The sequence below is a fragment of the Alexandromys fortis genome, unplaced genomic scaffold (genome assembly GCF_014885135.2).
Source record: "Alexandromys fortis isolate MF-2015 unplaced genomic scaffold, M_Fortis_MF-2015_v1.1 scaffold_122, whole genome shotgun sequence".
Lineage (NCBI taxonomy): Eukaryota > Metazoa > Chordata > Mammalia > Rodentia > Cricetidae > Alexandromys > Alexandromys fortis.
Window position 1 is genome coordinate 3,716,152 of NW_026068004.1, and position 21,946 is coordinate 3,738,097.

General features: G+C 45.1%; 1 protein-coding gene across 5 annotated transcripts in view; it reads right to left on the reverse strand.

The window, feature by feature from the left end:
• The window catches only part of Zmynd12 (zinc finger MYND-type containing 12), a 28,359-nt gene extending 6,617 nt beyond the window's left edge, over positions 1-21,742 (reverse strand). The window contains exons 1-4 of one of the 5 annotated variants that reach the window (XM_050161351.1): positions 21,580-21,742; positions 13,628-13,769; positions 10,138-10,309; positions 2,278-2,447 (exon numbers count right to left, since the gene is read on the reverse strand). In XM_050161351.1, the coding sequence (XP_050017308.1) occupies positions 2,278-2,447; positions 10,138-10,309; positions 13,628-13,769; positions 21,580-21,689 (594 nt within the window). In that variant the 5' untranslated portion in view covers positions 21,690-21,742. Of the gene's footprint in view, positions 1-2,277; positions 2,448-10,137; positions 10,310-13,614; positions 13,770-21,579 lie in introns of all 5 variants that reach the window. The other 4 variants (XM_050161350.1, XM_050161353.1, XM_050161354.1 and 1 more) reach the window with 4 other exon arrangements.
• Between the last annotated feature and the right edge of the window lie 204 nt (positions 21,743-21,946).

The window sequence follows — 21,946 nt, forward strand, 5'->3', positions numbered from 1 at the left end:
GTTGCTGTGCGGCCCAGGAATTCCTCCTCTGGGTACCTTCAAAGAGAAATTGGGCATGTGTGTCCACCCAGAGAGACTGGTTCACAAACATCTGGCACAGTCCCAGAACAGAAACGCCATCATCTCCAGCGTGGGTAATAACATGTGGCCCAGCAGAGTGGCCTGGTCCTTGACAGTAGAAGGGAGCAGCTGTTGCTCACATGGCAACATGGCAGACTCCAAATGCTGTGCAAGGTGAGAGGAGTCAAAATCTCCTCCGTGAAAAGTCTGTGGAGACAGGCTGGCTGTCGGGAGCTGGGAATGGGAAATGACTGCAGATGAAGACGAGGGGTTTCTTTGGAGTGGTGGAAATGTGCCAAAACGCTTGTGCAGCTCTGTAAATGAGCAAAGACTTAGCGAAGAGCACATATGAAAATGGATGATTCTGTAGTTTGTATCCGTGAAGTGTGTATAAAAGAAAAGGGGGAAACGTCTGGATGTGACATCAAACATCTGTAATCTGAGCATTCAAGAGGCTGAAGCAGGAGGGTGGTGAGTTCAAGATCAACCTGATGTATGTAATAAGAGCTTGTCTCAAAAAATATATCTAGAGACAGTTTTGGCATGGACCTTTAATCCCAGCACTTGGGAGGCAGAAGCAGGTAGACCTCTGTGAGTCTGAGGTCAGATGGTATACATAGTGAGACCCTGTTCATAACAAAAACAAACAAAAAAACAACAAATATATATGTGTGTATATATAGACAGACAGACAGACAGATAGGTAGATAAAGGTTGAAGATTTAGCCCAGTGGTCCCAGTGCTAAAGTAAGCATGGGTATATGTACGTGTGTGTGCGCATGCACATGCATTGCATGCTTACATGCTCAGGAAACTTGGGTTTGATCTAATTCCTAATGTGTGGTTCAGCACAAGACAGAATACACCTCTGCTTAGTTAACTGAAGGAGTGGAGAGCAGAGAACAAACATAAATGAAGAAAAGTTCTCAGGCACGGTGGTGCACACCTTTAATCCTAGCATTTGGAAGGCAGAGGCAGGCAGATCCCTTTGCGGTCAAGGCCAGCCTCATCTACATATCAAATTCCAGGACAGCCAGGGCTATGAAGTAAGACCCTGTCTCTTTTAAGGGAAAAAAAAGTATTGGTTAAGGATTTGGGTAGAAACATATGATACTTTAAAGGGCCTAAGCCTGAGCTTAGGTTAATGGAAGAGTTACTGGACATGTGGAAGGGTTACAAGAACAAGAGGGCTAATGAAGCACCGGGAACAGCGATGGCAAGGAACTCTTACCATCTCTACACCTCAGAAAACAGAGGAGCTAGCAGGAGTAACAAAGACCAGCCAGAGCTGGAGCTGTGGCCGCTGGACAGGAGCTGCTGTATCCCACAGGACAGCCGATTGTTTCTGCCAGAACTGCCCCCCTATGCTGAATCTCTCATCTTCCTCTCTCCTCTGCACTGCCCTCTCTTCCATCCTTAGCAAAGTCAGACAACAATGGCATCCAGGATGACCATGGAGGTCAGCCTCCCAGGGCAGAGAGTTGCACAGAAGATGGCCTTGAGGTTCAGGGATCTAAGGCAGAGGCAGGAGCCAAAGGGAAGGTTGGTGGAGGAGGGATAGGTGGCGACACTACAGAAAGACCCACAGAGATTGCAGAATGAACCAACCTAATCTGGAGTTCAGGTGCAGGGACTCTGCCTGATAATATTTTCCTATCCAAAAATTCTACAAGAACTCCCTAACTCGAGAAGAACAGCACGTCCCTCCTCCTATCTACCATTTGCACGGCTTTAGAGATTGTAAGTGCTTTCTTATAGATCTAGCTCATTTAAATTTAATAACCACACTCTGAAGAAGCGATGTTAGTATTATTTTAACAAATGGCCACAAAGTCCAATGCATACAGTCTTCTATTATTAATCTCTGCAATGCACTGATGTGGTTGGGACCACTTCATGAATCGTGTCTTACATCTGAAAGAAAGGTTAAATTACTTGCCACAGAACCAGCAGAGCTGGGAACAGAATCACCACCCTTCTCGTAGCCAGTGTGCAGCTCTCTCTTCCCAGGTGAGCCACAAACAACCGACACCCGGGGGAAGGTGGGTTTGCATAGCCAGGAAGTAGAAAGGTTTGAACTGGGGTCATTAGAACTGAGTTTTTGCCGCTGCTCCCAAAATGGTCAGTATGAGCGGGACTGTTAGAGAGATGCTCAAGTAAAGAAACACTCAACAGAACTGTCCTTGAAAGCATCCGGGTCTTAAGGTGCTCGCTCACATCATTAGCCAGATGGTAGCGGGCTTCCTCGTGGTTCTCCTTGGCCATGTAGAGAAGGCCCAGGTTCCGGTGCAGTAAAGAGTGGGTTGCATTACTACAGTCAGTTGACTTGAGGACTGTCCACCGGGCTTGGGATAGATATTCTTCAGCCTGCACTATCCGGCCCAGACCTGCCAAAAATCAGTTAGAAAAGATGTTATAAGTCAGGCAGGGTGGTGCACGCCTTTAATTCCAGCACTCGGGAGGCAAAGACAGAAGGATCTCTGTGAGTTTGAGGCCAGCCTGGTTTACATAGAAATATCCCATCTCAAAAATCCCTTCATAAATAAATAGGTTATAATTCCATTTTTAAATAAAGAATAAACCATGGAATATGAGTTGTCATACGTCCATTTGTTCATTGATACAAATATTTATCGGTGCTGCAAAGTTGCTCTTATCAAACTATTCATAGCAAATGTTCATCAGTTGCTAAGCAAATCTTTACCCATGAGTAAACTGTGATCAGTCATAAAAACTGCGATCCATGGCCTGGATCCGTGCTACAGAGCTTGAAAACAACACGCTAAGTGAAAGAAGCAGGCACCGAAAGACACAAATGGCCAGATTCTGTTGACGTGGACTGTCCAGAACAAGCACGTATACAGGGGGTGGGGTGGGGACAAACAGGGAGAGGAACAGTAGGGATGTCTAATGAGGGTCACTACTAACAATCATATGGATTTTTAGAGGTGACAGAATGTTCTGGAATTAAATAGTAGTGAGTTATACAACCTTTTGAATATGTTAGATTGTACCTTAAAAGGGTAAATTTATAGATTGTGAATGCTCTTTCTACACACACACATACACACACTAGACCTTTAAATTTTTATGTATTTATTTACTTGGTAGTTTTTTGTTTTGTTTTAGACAGGTTATCCGTATTTCTGGTCTTGAACTCTATGTAGACTAGAAAAGCCTTCAACTCATAGAGATCCTCTTGCCTCTGCCTCCCGAATGCTGGGAAATAAAGGTGTGCACCATCATTCCAGGTTTATACCAGGCTTTTGAAAATATTTATTTTTAGGGCTGGGTGGTGGAAGTACATGCCTTTAATCCCAGCACAGGAGGAAGAGGCCTGTGGACCTCTGAGTTCAAGACCAACCTGGTCGCTAAAGAGAGTTCCAGGACAGCCGGAGCTACACAGAGAAACCCTGTCTCAAAAAGTTAAAAAAAAAATTTTATTTTGATTATTCCTGTGAGGGTGGTATGTGTACATGCATACAGTTTCCTGAGGATAAAATCAGGTATCAGGTTCTTGGAAACTACAGGCAGTTATGACTCATCTGACAAGGTTGCTGGAAACTGGAGTCTTTTGCAAGAGCAATATACATATATATATATATGTATATTTCATTTTGCTTTTCCTAGTTCTTCTCAAGGAGGCAATGCTAAAGAAGATGTCTCAAGGCCAAGTGCAACCGTGGCTAAACAAATATCAGTCCTGAAGGCAAAGGCACACTTGGAGAATGCACCAAGGCTGCAGGTCCAGAGAGCTGGGCAGGGTAAGCAAGCAGCGGGGCTCCAGCCCATGGGGTCTTCATCAGAACTCACACTGTGCCCCATGAGTGGGTCAGTCCAGACATGCTGCGGTCTCACAGACCGTGCCTTCCATGCTGGGTGGGGGGTGTGGTGGAGGAGTGAAGGCAGTGAGACTCCTGAATGGTGACTTTACAACACATGCAATAGAAGAGACCAGTGGTATTTGTCTGGAGAGCGAGACCACAGCTGACATCAGTTAGTGTAAACCTGGACACATTACATTATACGGGGAGATTTGCGGGACTTGGTGATGAAAGCAAAGGATGACAGAAGTAGCAGTCACCTGAAGGAACTCAGGACGTGGCTGCCCCACACCAGCCAGCTCGTCTGAACCCATGACAAGTCTGCCAGCAGTTCTGGGCAACAGTCATGAGTCAGAGGAGGAAACTGCAGCGCACAGCGCCTGTCTGCGCTCTGTGTCTACACTCTATGCACTACCGTACAGTTCCTGAGCTTCGGGCAAGGGGCTGGAGGTTGAAACACACAAAGCCTCACACAGAGACAAAGGGACAGAGACATGAACCTCTAGTCACTGGTAAGAAGCTTATTCAATAGCACCATGAAGGCTTATATACCCAACAGTCAAGTAGGCCAACAGGTGAAAACCTTATCCTCTGATCCTCAAGGCAAGGCAACACGTGCTCGTGAAGCAGAGCCGGTAAACAACTTTGACACAGCTTTTAGTAGCTCAAATCAGAAGGAAAGTAAAGATCTCTAGCAGGGAAGAGCAGCTGGAGGCCAGGACTCCAAATGGTCCCAAGAGGAAACTTCCTTCCTGTGAGGTATTCTGACCTAGCTTTCTGAGTCCCCACCACTGCGCTCCATGTTTAGTGCCTGTACGCTGACTTCAGCAAGGTCGCTGATTGCAAGGTCAAGCAAGGTGACGTCCACAACAAACCAACCACGAAGGGCTTTGGAGGAAACAAACACAAACATACAATCTCCACGATGCAGCAGGAAGGGCTTAGTCTGGATGATTAGCGACCCCTCTGTGAGGATAGCTGAGCAGACACCTGAGGGTTGGACAGAAACCAGCAGTGTAGAAAAGGAGACGAGAAATCTCCAGCCTCTAGGTCAGAAGCCCCCACTCCACCAGGAAAGGAGAGAAAGGTGCGAGCCCCTTCTCCTGCTATGGCTTGAACAGAACAATGTCCTCCTCAGGCTCGCGGTCTGCCACCTGGTCCCCAGCTGGATGCTATTTTAGTGGTAACTTAGGAAGGTAACAGCAGGGAATGGGTCACTGGACAGGCGTCCCTGCAAGTCATCCTGTCCAGCCTCTCTCTCTCGCTCTGCTCTGCTCTGCCCTCCCCACCACAATGGATTGAACCCTGTGAAACCATGACCAAATCAGCCCTTCCTCCTTACTGTCCCTGCCAAGCGTGATGGTCACACTCTATCGTGTGGACAGCAGAGGCACGGGGCAGCGAGGGTGCCTCCCTCCTCTTTGAACCGTCACTGCTAATGGCATCCCTCATTGATTCAAACTTTCAAGATTTAGTGAAAGAAAGAAAAGGGTAAAAAGACAGAAAAAGAGAAAAAACTGAGAGAAAGGAAGAAGAAAGGGTGGCGTCGGCTAAGTTTCCACTTGAGGCTGGAGTCTCCAGGAGGAAAAGAAGCACCAGTGAGAGGAATGAGGTTTCTCCGGCCCCGTGTTGAAACCCTCCATTTCAACAGCACTTTCGGCTTCCGTAGCGCTTTCAGGATCGCGTCTATGGACTTAATCCCCAGAGCATCTTATGAAGAGGTCCTCGGACTCAACAGCGTCCTTCATGGAGCTGTGAGGTACCAGGGCAGTATTTTTTGAGTACCCTCTCTGCCCTGTACTGTGTGGGCGTGAGAACCTCATGCCAGGATGGATCTTGTTCTCGTGAGTTCAGTGGAGGAGAGAGCGAGGAATCTCATCAATGAGTCTATGAGTAACAATGGAGCGAGTGCTGGGGGCTGGGTTGCGGGAGAGAAGATGTTTCTAAGCGATGATTAAGAAAGACAGCAGGGAGAGTTAGCCCCAAGGCAGACAGCCCGAGGTCTACCTCTAGGACCCACATGAGGGCCCTGGCACACGTGCCTGTGAACACACACAAAGAAGATTACTTAAGGTTAAAAACAAACAAAGACCCAACTTAGTCTTGGGGTTAAGGGAAGGCTTCCAGACCAGAGAATAGAAAACTTGACCTGAGGGGCTGGAGAGATGGCTCAGCGGTTAAGAGCATTGTCTGCTCTTCTAAAGGTCCTGAGTTCAATTCCCAGCAACCACATGGTGGCTCACAACCATCTGTAATGAGGTCTGGTGCCCTCTTCTGGCCTTCAGGCATATACGCAGAAAGAATATTGTATACACAATGAATAAAAAAAAAAAAAAAAAAAAAAAAAACTTGACCTGAGACCTGAGACCTGAGGGATAACAAGGAATTGAGTAGATGGAAGGAAGGGAAGGAGGGAGGAGGAAATAGAGACTTCTAGAATAAAAAATGCCTCCAAGGACTTACAAGAAGGTCTCTGTAACTAAGAGAGAGCCAATCATTCAAGGCCTCAGACTGCTGTGGGAGTTTATCTTCTTGGACGTGTAACGGGATCCCATTGGTTGGTGGAGCTGAGACTGAAGGAAAGCCACGGAGAGAGCAGTGAGCAAGCAGGTGGGAGGTGGGGCTTCCGCTTAAATGGCTTTCTCAAAGCCATGTTGGGACACACAGAGCCTGGGCTGTATCTCCTGGTCTGGTGTTCTTCCTACTGTCTAGAATGCGGGTGTGAGAGATCTGAGCAGGGTGCGGAGGACATTCCTGTAGGTACAAGGCCTGGTACAGGGAGCCAGAGCCCAAATGACTAAGGACATGCATGCAGGAGAGTCAGCCCCAGAGTGGGGAGGCAGAGCCCACACAGGCAGGGGGAGCATCTTTTTTGGGGTGGGGTGGGGAGCTTGAACTGGAGAAAACTGATTAGTTAGGTCCTGGGAGCCCTTTATATACAAACACATCAATGACTGTGGACGGCAGCATCCTCGCTGGCGGAGAAGGGGCTGCAAACTGAAACGCAACACCGGACTGAAGGTGTGTGCCACACGGGGTTTGGGTGTGCTGGCATAGACCCATGTCACGTATGCATGAGAAACATTAAATAATAAACATTAGCCTTTTCTGTCGAACACTATACACTTTTGTTTCTGACAAGGAATTCAAATTTTTTGCTCTCCCCCACCAGGCGAACCCTTTATGGAAATCTTTAGATCCCTCTAACCCAGTTAGACTTTTGTTTACACAAAGGCCCTGCTGTATCCTTGGAACCCCACTCCTTCCCACTGTCCTTCATTTCCTTTTAAAACTAGCCAATTGCAGGAGACTGAAGTCGGACCCCAGCCAATGAGGAAAGGACACAATCACCACCAGTGCTAGAATAAAAACCAAGTGAACCTCCTGTCACTGTGAGCTTGCTTGCTAGGTTTGGGTCTTGGATACCCTTTTCACAAAGAGAATTGCCTCGCTGGCCGCTTTTGCCTTATTCATATGTTCCTTTTGCGTGATGCTGAGATTGTTTTTACCATAGATGGCATGTGTGCGGACACACACAACACAGTGTTGTTTACACTTCCATTCCTGATTAGTCCTGGCGTAGGCAACGGTAAGGCTAGTGGGCAACTTTTGGTGTTCAGATTCGTTTTCTGTGGAAAATGGAAAGGGTGGTGGCATCTGGGAGACAGTGTGTCAGAAAGCAGGAACTCAGAAAAAAAATAATGGAGGTATTTCAAAGAGCGAGGAGAAAAACTCCAGCCCGAGTGGGAACAGCCCCTGGCCAGATCAGGGGCAGTTTGGATAACTGTGGTGGGCTGGAACCCAGTGAGTAAAACAGGGAACCAGGAGACACAATAAATGGCTGTAAATGAATGACTACATTGTGAGTTTGGTAAAAATGGGATATTTATATGACTTCAAATACCACTCCATAATGCAAAACTAGACCCACAGTTATTCGTGATAGAGAAGCCTGAGTCCCACTGCAGTAAGGTGTGATGGGGAGCACTGGGGAACACAAGTCCTACTTGGTGGAGGGAGGTACTGCCTGGTTCTAGAAGCGCAGTTAACCCAGTTAAGATCTTTAAACTTAGGCAGAGCTGGGCTGCAAGGCGTCCAGACACTCTGTAGCTAAGGATGGCCTTGAACGCCTACCTTCCTCCACTCTAGACTTTACTTCTGGATTTCTCATCGAATATCTCCTCATCACTGTTGCCTATGAGTAAGCATCAGTATTGGGGAAATTGTGTCATTTTATCAGATGAGTTGAGAACACTATAAATTTTGTTACATTTCTGTCCCAAATCTATAACTTCAATCCAGCCACAAGGAAACAGTAGACAAACACAACTGAGGGATGTTTTATATAATGGTTGTCAAGGCTCTTTCAGAGGACCTAGGTTCAATTCCCAGTACTCATACGGCAGTTCACAACTGTCTGTAACTCTAATTCTTTGGGATCTGGTGCCCTCTTCTGGCTGTCTCAGGTACTAGAAACAGAGATGCAGGTAAAACACACACACATATAATATACAATATTTTTAATTGGCCAATGATGTGGGATAATTTGCTGTGAAGATTTGTCTCTGCCTGTGGTGCCTTCTGATTGGTTTAATAAAGAGCTGAATGGCCAACAGCTAGGCAGGAGAGAATAGGCAGCCTTCTGGTGAGGGAGGACTCTGGGAAGAAAGGCAGAGATGCTAGTGAGACACTGAAGAAGTCAGATATATGTACAGCTGAGAGGTAACTGATTCACAGGTTAATTTAAGTGATAAAAACTAGTTGGGAAAAAAGTTTAAGCTAAGGCCAAGCTTTCATAATTAATAATAAGTCTCTATGTTGTTATTTGTGGGCAGGTGGTTCCAATGGGAATGTAAGACTCCGGGGCTGTAAACATGTTGGGGGAGAGAAGCCTGAACGGATCTTCTTAGCAGATCAGGTTACACTGTGCTTGTGAATGCACACTAGAGTGCTCTGGTCACAGGGACCTTATGCACTACAGTAAGTAGCGTCATCAGATGGCTTGGGTGGGCTCTCACATCACACAGTAAGTGCAATGTAAGCTAGGTATGTGCTTTATAGCTGAGCTATAGTACTATCCTGAAAAACGTTATTCAAAATGTTGACTATTAAGGTGTATATGGTGCCTAAAACACTGTAGATGCTCAAGAATGTAAATTCCTCTCAGATGCTGATCTCTATAGCAGCCCGCAGGCAGGTGTCTGCCAAGCAAGTGATCTCACTCTTAGGGTGGTCGGTTCCTCTGCTTCTGAACTATGACTTTCACCCCAGGGAACAAGGGTAAAGTCTACACCCCAGCTGGGTTAACAAAATTCTGTCTTCTAGGAATTTGTAATGGAAATCAGATGCTAATCCACTTCTGCTTCTCAGCTTGAATCTAGAGGACGTGCAGATTTAACTAGATCGGATATCTGAGGGGAACTGTCTCCTGCAGCCAGCAGAAGATGTTAAAACTGAAGCAGACACCTACAGAAGAGCAGAGACGAGAAAGAAGACTGGGGGTGGCTGAGTGGATAGAGAATGGGCCTAGCTTGAATGAAGCTCTGGGTTCAGTCCCCCACAACACATGGAAATGAAGTGTTGACCTGAAATTCAGCACTGAAAGAATAGTGGAGGCAGGAGGATCAGAAATTCAAAGTCACTCCTTAAGCAACCTAGTGAGTTTGAGGCAAGCCTGGGTTTTATAAAGGGCCCTTAAAAAGAGGAAAGAGAAGAGGAGAGGAAAGAGAAGAGGCCCAGGAGAAAGACTGAACTCCCAGCCACTCTCTTATAGCAGTCAACCTTTTAACCCTTAGATCACTCCAACAGTCTCATCGATTTCTTCCGATACAGTATTTCTTTGTGTAGCCCTGGATGTCCTGGAACTGCCCCTGTAGACCAGGCTGGCCTCAGACTCAAAGAGATTCACCACCTGCCTCTGCCTCCTGAGTGCTAGAATTAAAGGTATGTGCCACCACTACCCAGGTTTTTTGTTTTTTGTTTTTCAGAGTCTCTCTATGTAGTCCTAGCTGTCCTGGAACTTGCTTGTATGTAGGTCAGAGTGGCCTCCTGTCTCTGCCTCCCTAGGGCTGGGATTAAAGGTGAATGCCACCAGGCTCATCTTGAGTAGATTATTGTCAACTGTAGCCATTGCCTTCTCCCTCCTTATGCCAGACTTCATACCAAAAAGGGTGTCTGAAATCAGAGTCTTCCACAGGGGGTGTCTTGCCCCTATGGAGAATCAATACAGCACTTCAGCACAAGCTCCACTCACCAAGGCTGGCCTCGGCCAGGAGCAGGTAAGCAGGCACAAGCTCCACTGAGCTGAGGCCGTGCATGTTCATGCGGAATCGGAGGGAGTGCAGAGCCGCAGGAACAGCGTCTTCATGTCTTCCTTCAAAGAGATACTTCTGGGCGACAGTGTAGCAGAATTCAATCAAGTGCTTCTGTGGGAGGCGGGAACAGACACTGAGAGACAGCCTGGGTGGGAAAGGCGCAGGTGGACACACCCACAGGTAAAGCCAACACTTTGCTGAAAGCACTTGGTGAGTCTGCCTGTACTAGGTGGACATGAGACTCTGGGCTGGGCTGGATAAAAATGCAAACCTGAGCCATAAGTCCAAGGTCCAGGAACAGATATCTTTCAGTTCAGTTCAGAACTTGGCAGACAGGTGGCTGGACGTGGGCTCTACATAAACTGTATACAGCATTCCTGTAGTTCTTGTTCCTAGCGTCTTTTTCCCACTATTGCTTTTCATTTATTTATTTTTTTTTAAAAGACAGAGTCTTATGTAGTCCAGGACAGCCTCAAATTCACCACATGGATGAATACGTGCCACTGTCCAGTTTATGTCACACCAAAGCTTGGTGCCTGCTAGCCTGGCCCCTACCAACTGATGTACATCACCTGTCTTATTCTCAAAGCTCCAGATGACACAGGACAATCTAAAACGGTCTGTCTACAGAATACTGTAAGTACTGGAGGACTGGGACCACTGCTCCAAAATAGTGTCTTCTAGACATGACAGGGACACTGCACCCATGAACTCTCAACAGTGTGATTGTTTACACAGGACCAGGCCAGCTGTGGTCGGGGACATTTAACAAGAGCTGCAGGGAGTCAGTGGCTGCTGAGGGAGACTCCGTTCTCTTCTGGGATGAGCCATCTGAAGGCTTCCTGGTCATAAGGGGTCAGCCTTAAACACATGTACATTCAGGCAGCACTGAAGGTTACACACACACACACACACACACACACACACACACACACACAACAGGAACAGGGAAGGGTAGAAACGATGTAAAGTGTACACCCATGTATGAAATTCTGAAGAAATTAAAATTTAAATTCAAAAAATAAAACTTTCTGTCTTTATATCTGAGTTAATTTCAAGAAGACATCTCTTATTTTCTTCTGGAATTATCTGCCTAGCTAATACAAAACAACTTTTAAGTCTTCATTGTTCTCAGATGATCATAGTTTTATAACATTAAAATTGATGAGTCTGCGTTTATAGATTTGTGGCTTTCAGAGGGCTAATTTTGGAGGGCTGGGGAGATGGCTCAGTGGGAAAAATGCTTGTTGTGAAAAATGAAGGCCTCTGTTCAGATCTCCAGCACATACATAAAAACATGGCAGTATTCACCCATCACGAGAGACTGCAGAGGGCTCTCAGGCTCTCACTAGCCAGCCTGGCTGAAAGGGTGAGCTCCAGGCTCAGGAGGAGATCATCTGAGAAAACAAGGCGGAGAGCAGCAGAGAAAGACATCCCAAGGCAGCCTCTGGTCTCCACACATGCAAGCACACCTGCATACATGTGTGCAATGCATACAAAGGAGATTAATTTTCAAAATAATAATTGATATTCTTAGTTGGGTGGTAGCGCCACATGCCTTTAATCCCAGCACTTGGGAGGCAGAGGCAGGTGGATCTCTGAGTTTGAGGCCAGCCTGGTCTACAGAGCTAGTTCCAGGACAGCCAGGGCTACACAGAGAAACCCTGTCTTAAAAAAAAATTAAAATAATGATAATAATTTATATTCCTTTAATGCCATAATATAAATTAGTTTTTTAAAAGATTAATTTATTTAGTATGTACACAATGTTCTGTCTGCATGTTTGCCTGCAGGCCAGAAGACGGCACCAAATCTCATTACAGATGACTGTGAGCCACTATGTGGTTGCTGGGACTTGAACTCAGGACCTCTGAAAGAGCAGGCAGGGCTCTTAACCCCTGAGCAATATCTCCAGCCTGTAAATTAGTTTTTATAATCTCCTTTATACCCTGATATATTCTTAATATCATTTTTATTTCCTATTATACCAGTGGTTCTCAACCTTCCTAATTAATGCTGTGATCCTTTAATACTGTTTCTCAGGTAGTGGTGACCCCTAACCATAAAATTCTTTTTTTTTTAAATTTTATTTAATTTTATTTTATGTACATTATTTTGGGGATGTCAGATCCCTTGGAACTGGAGTTACAGGCAGTTGTGAGCCAATCAATTCCCAGTGGGTGCTGGGAATTGAACTCAGGTCCTCTGGACGAGCAGCCAATGCTCTTAACCCCTGAGCCATCTCTCCAGCCATAAAATTATTTTCATTGCTACTTCATAGCTGTAATTTTGCTACTGTTATGAATCATAATGTAAATAACGTAAATAATTTTGTCAAAAGGCTGCGGCCCAGGTTGAGAAACAATGTGTTATGTGCAGAAGCTCTTATCACAGTACTCTCTGTGGAGTCTCTGGACTGAACCATGTCCCCCCAAAAGTCACATGGTAAAGCTCTAAATCCTAGTCCCTCCGGATATAATTGATTTGGGTAAAATGGCATCCAAAGAAGTGGTTAAGTTAAAATGGATCCACTCTGCTGGGCATCTTAATTACATCTGTGTATGTGTGTGTGTACCCATGTACACCACAATGCATGTGTAGAGGTCAGAGGACAACTTCTGGGAGTCGGTTCTCTCCTTTGACCTCATGGATTCCGGGGATCAAACTTAGATTGTCAGCCTCAGTGGCAAGTGCCCTTTCCTACAGAGCCATCTTACCAACCCTGACTAGTGTCTTAATAAGAAAAATTCGACAAGCAAAGAAACACCAAGTATGTGTGCAATCAAAGGATCAGATGAAGACTCAGCAAGAAGAGAGATCTTAGGAGACACCAAATCTGAGGTTCGGGAGATGGCTCATAAGCATGAGGACCTGAGTTCAATGCCCAGAGAAACCAGGTAAAAAAAGCTAGGCATGGTGTGTATACTTGTACTCCCAGCACTATGGAGACAGCCATAGGCAGAGCCCTGGGGCTTACTGGCCAGCTAGGCTAACCTACTTGGTGAGACCCAGCCCAGTGGGAGACCCTATCTCAAAAGACCAAAATCAAAAACCAAGGTAAACAGCTCCTATAGAAGGACACCTAAGGTCGTCCTGTGGCATCCACATGCAACTCTAACACACACGTGCACCTAAAGATACACAGGGGGAGGGGAGAAGACTGAGGGGGTTGGGGGAGGACAAGGGAGGACGGTAGGGGGAGGGAAAAGGTGGGAATGGGGGGGACGGGTGACGGCACAAAGGTCCACAAACCCCCTCCAGCAGTGTTGGCTTGTCCCACCCTATCTGTGGTATCTTGTTAGGGCCACCCGAGCAAACCAGAACAGTGGGTACTCGGTGAAAACGGGGGCGATGACCCAGGGAATGGGACTGGACTGGGAACATAGATACCAGGGCCCCACCCTCACTATTACCACCTGCAGGACTTGCCTGTCGCTTCTGCAGCTGCTGCAGGCCATGCTGCCTTTCTTCCTCTGAGTTGTAGAAGGGCATCGTGGTGCGCAGAGGGATTAGCAGCTGGCATATCTTCTCATGGATGCTGGCCCAGTCGGCCTTCTGATGCACAGGCCCACTGACAGCAAAAACATAGTGCGTTATCCTGACCTTTGTCTCTTCCCAGCCTAGCTCTAAATTCCAAAAATGTTTAACCAAAGCTGGCAAGAACATGAAATGCTTTCTGAAATGGAAGTCTGTCTTCTCTCATGTCTTTATTTATATAAATATTACATTGGGATCCCTGGCCACCAGAAAAATGCAGACTAAAACTACCTTGAGATTCCAGTCAAAATGGTTATCAAGAAAAGAAATCTGGGTGTGGCATACTCTTTTAACCCCAGCATTCAGGACACAGAAGCAGGAAGATCTCTGTGAGTCTGAGGTCAGCATGATCTACATAGAGTTTCAGGCAAACCATTGCTACACAGTGAGATCCTATCTTTAAAACAAGGAAGCTGAATGCGGTGGCACATACCTTTAATCTCAGCACTCAGGAGGCAGAGGCAGGTGGATCTCTGTGAGTTAGAGGCCAGCCTGGTCTGCAAAGTGAGTTTCAGGACAGTGAAGACTGTTACACAGAGAGACCCTGTCTTGAAAAACAAAACAAGACAAAACAAAAAGAGAGAGAGAGAGAAAGAGAGAGAGAGAGAGAGAGAGAGAGAGAGAGAGAGAGAGAGAGAGAGAGAGAAATCAAATAACAAGAAATGCTGGAAGTAGGCAGGGAAAGTCTGCTGGTGGGAATGCATAGTGCAGCCAGCATGGAGGTTTTTCAAAAAGTGAAAATAGGAGACTGGAGAGATGAGGGCTCGGTGTTCAAGAGCACTTGTTCTTGTAGGGGACCTGGGTTTGATTCCCTGCACCTATGTGATGACTCACAGCAATTCCTAAGTAGAGTTCCAAGTGATCCAACCCCTTCTCTTGACCTCTAAGGGCACTAGGCACACAGACATACATGCAGACGAAACATTCTTACACATAAAATGAATAAATAAATCTAAAAAAGTTTAGTCTAAAAATAGTACTACCACATGGCCAAGCTATACCACTCCTGACATACACCTCTGCAGGGCTGTTAAGTCCTTCCCCAGAGAGATTCTCGTACATCCATATTTACTGCTGCACCTTCCACACAGCCAGGAAATGGAACAGGCTTTATCAACAGATAAATGAATAAAGAAAATGTAGTATGTCCGCATTGTAGAATTTTATTTAGCTGTAACGAAAGATGAAATTGTGACATTCTAAGGAAACTGGGTAGAACTGGAGACCATTATAAGTAAAAAGCCAGATCCAGGAAGACAAATATTGCATGTCTTCTCATACATGTAATGGAGATTTAAATTCACACACACACACACACACACATCAAAGTGGAACAGGGAGTATTGAAAGAGGAGGAAATTGTCTACAGTGAGGACAGAACAGCGATGGAACTTTATATATCATGAAGCAGAAGGAACTATTTGGGGTAGGGAAGAGACCAGCAGGAAGGAAAGGAGGATAGAAGAGGGCAGTGGGCAATGTGAAAAGAACCATGTGTCTGTGTGTGAGAGTGTTGTGCTTTCTCTTGTTCACTAGATCTTTGCTATTGAAAAGCTCCCAGCTCATGGGATAGCTTCTCCGGCACCAGTATCTACTGGTGTTTACTCTCCCAAGGATCATGCACTTCATGGTCAGAAAGTAGTAACCTCCATCAGTGAGGGACACAGTGAGGGGGGAATGGCCAGTCTTGAAGGTGAGTACCAGCCCAATCACGGGGTCAGTTTTCACCAAAAGCTGGTGGAAAGTGGAGTAGCGGTTGTGTCTGACAGCGGCTTCTTCTACAAAAGCAGTGTGGTGCTCCTCAAACCGCTTCCTTTCTGCAGCTTTCAGATGTGGGCCACGGAAGTGTGGCTAGTGCATGTCTCTTCCATTCTCTATCATGTGGAGTCTCTGGTGACTGACTGGCTTTCCAAACACTTGGCTTGTTTTCGTGGCTGGAACAGCATTTCAGCGCCATGATGTATTGCTCCTCCTAGGTGAGCTTGGCCACAGACTTGAGATGATTGTACCGACTAGAGGAACTCTGAATGCAGGACCTCAGTGACTCCATCTCACCTGGGTCAGCCTGGAGGCCACCAGACAGCTCTCAGGGCTGCACTCACGAGCCAGGCTTAGTCACCTTCCCCCTTGACAGTGTTCTCTGAAGCACAGCTTTCTAAAGTGTTGCTGGGTGTGGCGGTGCACATCTTTTTTTTTTTTTTTTTTTTTTTTTCGAGACAGGGTTTCTCCGTAGCTTTTTTGGTTCCTGTCCTGGAACTAGCTCTTGTAGACCAGGCTGGCCTTGAACTCACAGAGGTCCGTCTGCCTCTGCCTCCCAAGTGCTGGGATTAAAGGCGTGCGCCACCACCGCCAGGCAATGGCGATGCACATCATTAATCCCAGATGTAGAACAGAAGGATCTCTGAGTCTGAGATTGTCTGGTCCACATAGTGAGTTCCAGGATTGCCAGGGTTACATAGAGAGATCTTGTCTCAGGAAACAAACAAAAAATCTAAATTTTAATGATGTGTAACTAATCTATTCTCACTTTGATTCCTTTTGATGCCCAATCTAAAACTACACAGATTTACAATTATCTTTCCTTTCAAGCCTTCTGTAATTTTATAGCTTAATATTTAAGTCTTTTGTATATGATGATTTTTCACGTAAGATGGAAGGCGCAGGTCCAAGTCCATCCTATTACATACATTATCCTATCGTAGATGTATGGGCTTATTTATAGACTCAATTCTGTGTTATTTTTAATATTGTAGTGTTGCAGTAAGTTTTGAAATTGAAAATGTTGTATTTCCATGTGAATTTTAGGGTCAGCATGTCTAAGTTGGAATTTCACATGAATAGCATTTAATCAGTAGAATAATTTGGGGAATGTGGCTATCTTAATAAGTGCTTCAATTTCTTTGAACAATGTTTTGTTGGAGCATAGATCCTGTACCCTGAATCAGGCCACACCTCCCTGAAGCTCTCTCAGGGTTGAAGTTAAACTGTGCTCCTTCGTGTTCCTTGTCAAATACACCATAGTAAGCCAAATCACATGATGGCTGTGAACTCCCCATCCCCTAAAAGGCTATACAAAGTCACACCTTCCTTTTATCTGGATTATTGGTTGGAGACACTCCGAGAAGGTTACTCAAGACTGTCCCAATGATAAAGGCTGTTTTAAGGCCCCATCATATTTAGATTTCCATATATCATATTATTTCTGTCTAATGCTTTCCCTTTTACCCCAGGGCCCTTACATTATAATAAGCCTTATTAAAGGGAGTTACATCAGCTTTTCTTTTGGGACAGACCACTGTTTCATCATCTTTTATGATATTTCAGCACATAAGTCATGTACTTCTTTAACTGTTTTTCTCTAATATTTTATGCTGTTTTGGATAAAGTAACAGTCTTAATTTCACTTTCAGATCATCCATTGTTAGTGTATAAGAATGTAACTACTTTTGCATATCTTATAATCTTGCTGTGTTCAACAAGTTTTAGTTCTAATATATTTAATATAATATAAATTTTGCTTAGTTTTAATGCAATTTTGTAAATTCTTTATGGTTTCTATATTATAAGCCTGTCTGGATACTCCAGGACAAACCAATATTTCCTATAGGAATTGTTCATGTGATACTGAGCAGAGTAACTAGATGGATGCTAGACAGATGGTTCAGCAGTTGATAACACTTACTGCTCTCTCAGGGGACATGAGTTTGAGTCCCAGCACCCACATTGGGTGTCTCACAACCCCTGTAACTACAATTGCTGAGGAATCTTACTCCTCTTTCTCTGAGGACACCTGTGCTCATGTGCACATAGCTTTACACACACACACACACACACACTTGCACACACACACGAAGAATTTTTTTTTTTAAGTCTCATAATATTATCTGAGCTGGAGAATCAGAAAAGTCAGCTGTAACTCAACTGAGTCTAAAGGCTGGGTCAGGGGGGAAGAAGGTCTGCTTGGTGCCAGTCCAGGGCCCAAAGGCCTCAGGACCAGCGACCCTATAGCCAAGGGAAGAAGAAGATGGAAAGCCCAGCAAACTCAAGCGAATTGCATTGTGTCATGCTGCTAGGTCCAAGCCATCAGTGGAATGGTCAGTACCCACTCACTTTGGTGAGGGTGATCTTGACTCAGTATACCAGGCCAAACACATTCTCTCACACAAACACCCAGAAGCAAGATGTTACCAACCATTTGACATCCTTTACTTCAGTCAGACTGACATATACAATTAGCCATCGCAACATGGTCGTGCCGTCTGTAAATCAGGTTATCTTGCTCTGTCCAAGCTTGGATGCCTTTTACTGCCTTCTACTTCATTGTCTTGCCTAATTGAGTTCTGACTAGAGCCCCTCGTACAACATTGAATAGAGTTGCTATGGGACAATGATCTTGTACCCTATAAAGATTTGTTACTTGTGTTTTAATAAAACACTGATTGGCCAGTAGCCAGGCAGGAATTATAGGCAGGGCGACCAGAACAGGATTCTGGGAAGAGGAAAGGCTCAGTCTGCAGTTGCCACCCAGATGCAGAGGAAACAAGATGAGAATGCCTTGCTGATACCAAGCCACATGGCTAACACAGACAAGAATTATGGGTTAATGTAGAATGTAAGAGCTAATAAGAAGCCTGAGCTAATAGGCCAACCAGTTTATAATTAATGTAAGCCTCTGTGTGTTTCTTTGGGACTGAATGACTGCAAGAGTGGGCAGGACAGAAATCTAAGTCGACATAGAATGTCTCATTTGTGTCATCATGGGCAAGTTCTCAGTGTTCAGCAATTAAGTATGGTGTTAGTTCTGTTTTACTCTGGATTTTCTTTTATTATTTCTTTTTAGCAAGTAACAGAATTTTCTCTTTTTTTTTCCAAGTTTAAGTGTGTTTATCATGATATTGGATTTTGCCCAATGTTTTTTCTGCATCTACCGAGACATCATCTGTGTGTTTTGTCTGCTAGTATAGTGTTTTATATTGACTGATATTTGAGCGTTCAACCAATCCTGAATTCCTAGAATAAATATCAATTGCCCATGATGTTAATCCCCCACATTTGCTTCTGGGTTTTGTCTGCTGAAGTTTTGTTGAGAACTTTTGCCTCCATATTCATTAGGGATATTGGTCTGTAATTTTCTTGTGATACTTTTATTTGGTTTAATTACCAGGACAATATTGATCTTATAGAATGACTTAGGAATTATTTATTCCTCTTTTGTAAAAATAAAGAATCTGTGTTCATTTTCCTTGAAATGTTTGAAAGAAGACACCAGTCTGGAGTCATCTGGTTTGGGCTTTTCATCACTTGTTCTAGAGTTAGTCAGACATGTTTCTTCTTACATCAGTGTGGGTTCTTTTTGGAATGTGTCTGTTTCATCCAGGTTACCTAACTTCCTGACATTTAGATGTTCAGAGTGTTCTCTTAGAATTCCCTTTATTTCCAAGGTTGGCAATAATGGTATCATGATTTTAGTAATTCTTCTTTTCCTGACTATTCTAGCTAAATATTTGTCAGTTTTGTGTGAGGTTTATTTATGCTTTCTATAGTTCTCCCTAATCTCCATTTCACTCACATCTGCTCTAATCTTTAATAGTATTTCCTCCTCCTAACACAGAGCTGTGCAGGAACAAGTTGATGAATATACTTTTTGCCTGTTCTTCATAGGTTAAGATGGGGAGGTGGAATATTAAGTTACTTGTACATCAACAACTGTAAATCACAGGGACCAGTAACTAATTCATTCATTCCTTATATACATGATTTTTTTCTGTATCCCATAATTTTGAGTATGTTATGCTTTTTTTCATTTACCTTGAAGCATTTTTCAGTCTCCTTGATGATCCCTTTGACCCACTGGATTTTAAAGAGTGTGTTATTTTCAACCTGATTATAAACTTACTAAATTCCTTTTTGTCGCTGGTCATTAATTTCATTGCACCATAACTGAACCTACCTTCCATGATTTTATTCCTTCCACATTTACTGAGATTTGGTTTATGACCTAACATATGATCTACCCTCAAGAACCTTTGTATGCACGGGAGAGGATGCATAGTCTGTTATTTGGGTTGTCTACAGGTGTGGGCTGGGTCTAGTGTTGCTCAAGTCTTACTTTTCCTCAAGGATCTTCTGTCTAGTTGGCTTGTTCACTACGGAAAGTGGGATAGTAAAGCTTCAGACTGCAGTTTCTGAATTGTGTCTCTGCCTCCGGTCTGTCTACTATGGTTTCTGAATTGTCTCTCTTCCTTCCATCTGTCTACTGCAGTTTCTGAACTGTGTCTCTCCCTTCGATCTGTCTACTATAGTTTCTGAACTGTGTCTCTCCTTTAGGTCTGTCTACTACAGTTTCTGAATTGTCTCTCTCCCTTAGGTCTGTCTACTACAGTTTCTGAATTGTCTTTCTCCCTTAGGTCTGTCTACTGCGGTTTCTGAATTGTGTCTCTCTCCCTTAGGTCTGTCTACTACAGTTTCTAAATTGTCTCTCTCCCCTCAATCTGTCTACTGTGGTTTCTGAGTTGTCTCCCCCTTCGATCTGTCTGTGGGAGGTCCTTCTGTCTATGTGTTGCTTTTATTAGTTAATGAATAAAGAACTGGCTTGGCCTATAGCATGGGAGGAGGAAAGTGGAGTCAGGGAGATGCCATGGAGCCACTGGAGATAAATGCTGTGAACTTTAGCTGGTAAGCCACAGCCAAGTGGCAATATACAGATTAATAGAAAAAGGTTAAATTAATATGTAAGAGTTAGCTAATAAGAAGTTAGAGCTAATGGGCCAAACAGTGATTTAATTAATACAGTTTCTGGGTGATTATTTCAGGAGTCTGGTTGGCCAGAAAACCAACAAGCAGCCTCCCCCAACAGATTGGCACCAATGTGGCAAACTAAAATCCACTTAAAAACCTGAGAAAGCTTACTTCTAGACACAAAAATACAGAGTTTAACACAGCTTCTTGCTGTTTGCTGGCAGTGTGCCACAGCTCCTTTAAGAGAGGCTTTCCTGATTCAGCAGTAGCAGGGGAAAAGTGGCAGTTTTGAAATGCTGGCTTTCTGGGTGGTGCTGCCAGCGCAAACTCTGACTCTTTCAATCGGGAGGTCCAGATACAGAGCATTTGAGTGGGGTTTGTGAGCAGACTGCCGCAGCTTACATGAGGGATGTGGACAGGGGGATCAAAAGTCCGGTCCTTAGCTTACGTAGTGAGTTTGAGACCAACTCGACTACTTAAACCCTGTCATAAAAAAGGATGAAGGGGAGCATAAATGTGAATACATACAAAGGGATCGATCTCTGGAGTTACTAGCTCCGGACGACACTCAACTCTCTTGGCTGTGCACTGGCCGATTAGTCTTCTTTAGAGTCCTCAAGGACACAAGTCTATCCTAATTAGGGGCCAATCTGTGCCTTCCCAGGGCAAGAATGCTGGCTCTTTAGCTCCTTATTTTCAGACCAATCATCTACTGTCAGGGAAGCTGTCTGCCCAACTTCTCACATTTCCGTTGACTTCTGACATTTCTCCCTGAAATTATCATTTGTTTTCTTCGCTGTCTTCCAACCTATAATGTTTGAGCTTGGAGGGAATGGGTCTACAGAACTGGCCCACTACGTTCAGCACCTAGAATGGCGCCCAACACAGCATCAGTAGGACCCCTGGGAAACATCAGGAGAAAAACCTGATGTGGGAGAGGAGGCAGACGAGGCTACAGGAGTCTTAGAGACGCGTCTTCAAGCCTGCTCGGGCCCGTGAGGGGTCGAAGGCTGAAAGGGCCACGGACACAGACGCACCAGGCCAGACCCTGGGTTGGGAGACGGGGAGGGAGCAAAGGCGCCAGGCACCACAGTTCCAGGGCCTACCAGTAATAAGTGACCGTACAGGCCGTACACATCCGCTCGGCCGGGGCTTCGCACACCTCACAGCAGAGCCGGCGCCCCTTGGGCACCGCCAGCGGGTAGATCACGTTCATGGTGCAGCCGGCGGAGACGTCTCTAGGACGGTTGCCGGGCTAGACCACACAGGCGTCACGTGACAACCGCGGGCCCCGGGGTTGTTCGGATTTCAAGGGCAAGGGGGCGGAGCGGGGCGGGACTAATAGCGGCACACCGGGAGGGGAGAGCGCAAACTCTTAAGTCCCAAAGATTAAATGTCTAGAATTTGATTGCGACGGAACCCAAGCGTGGGGAGGGATGTACGGTGGCCGGTAAAGGTAAAAAAAAAAAAAAA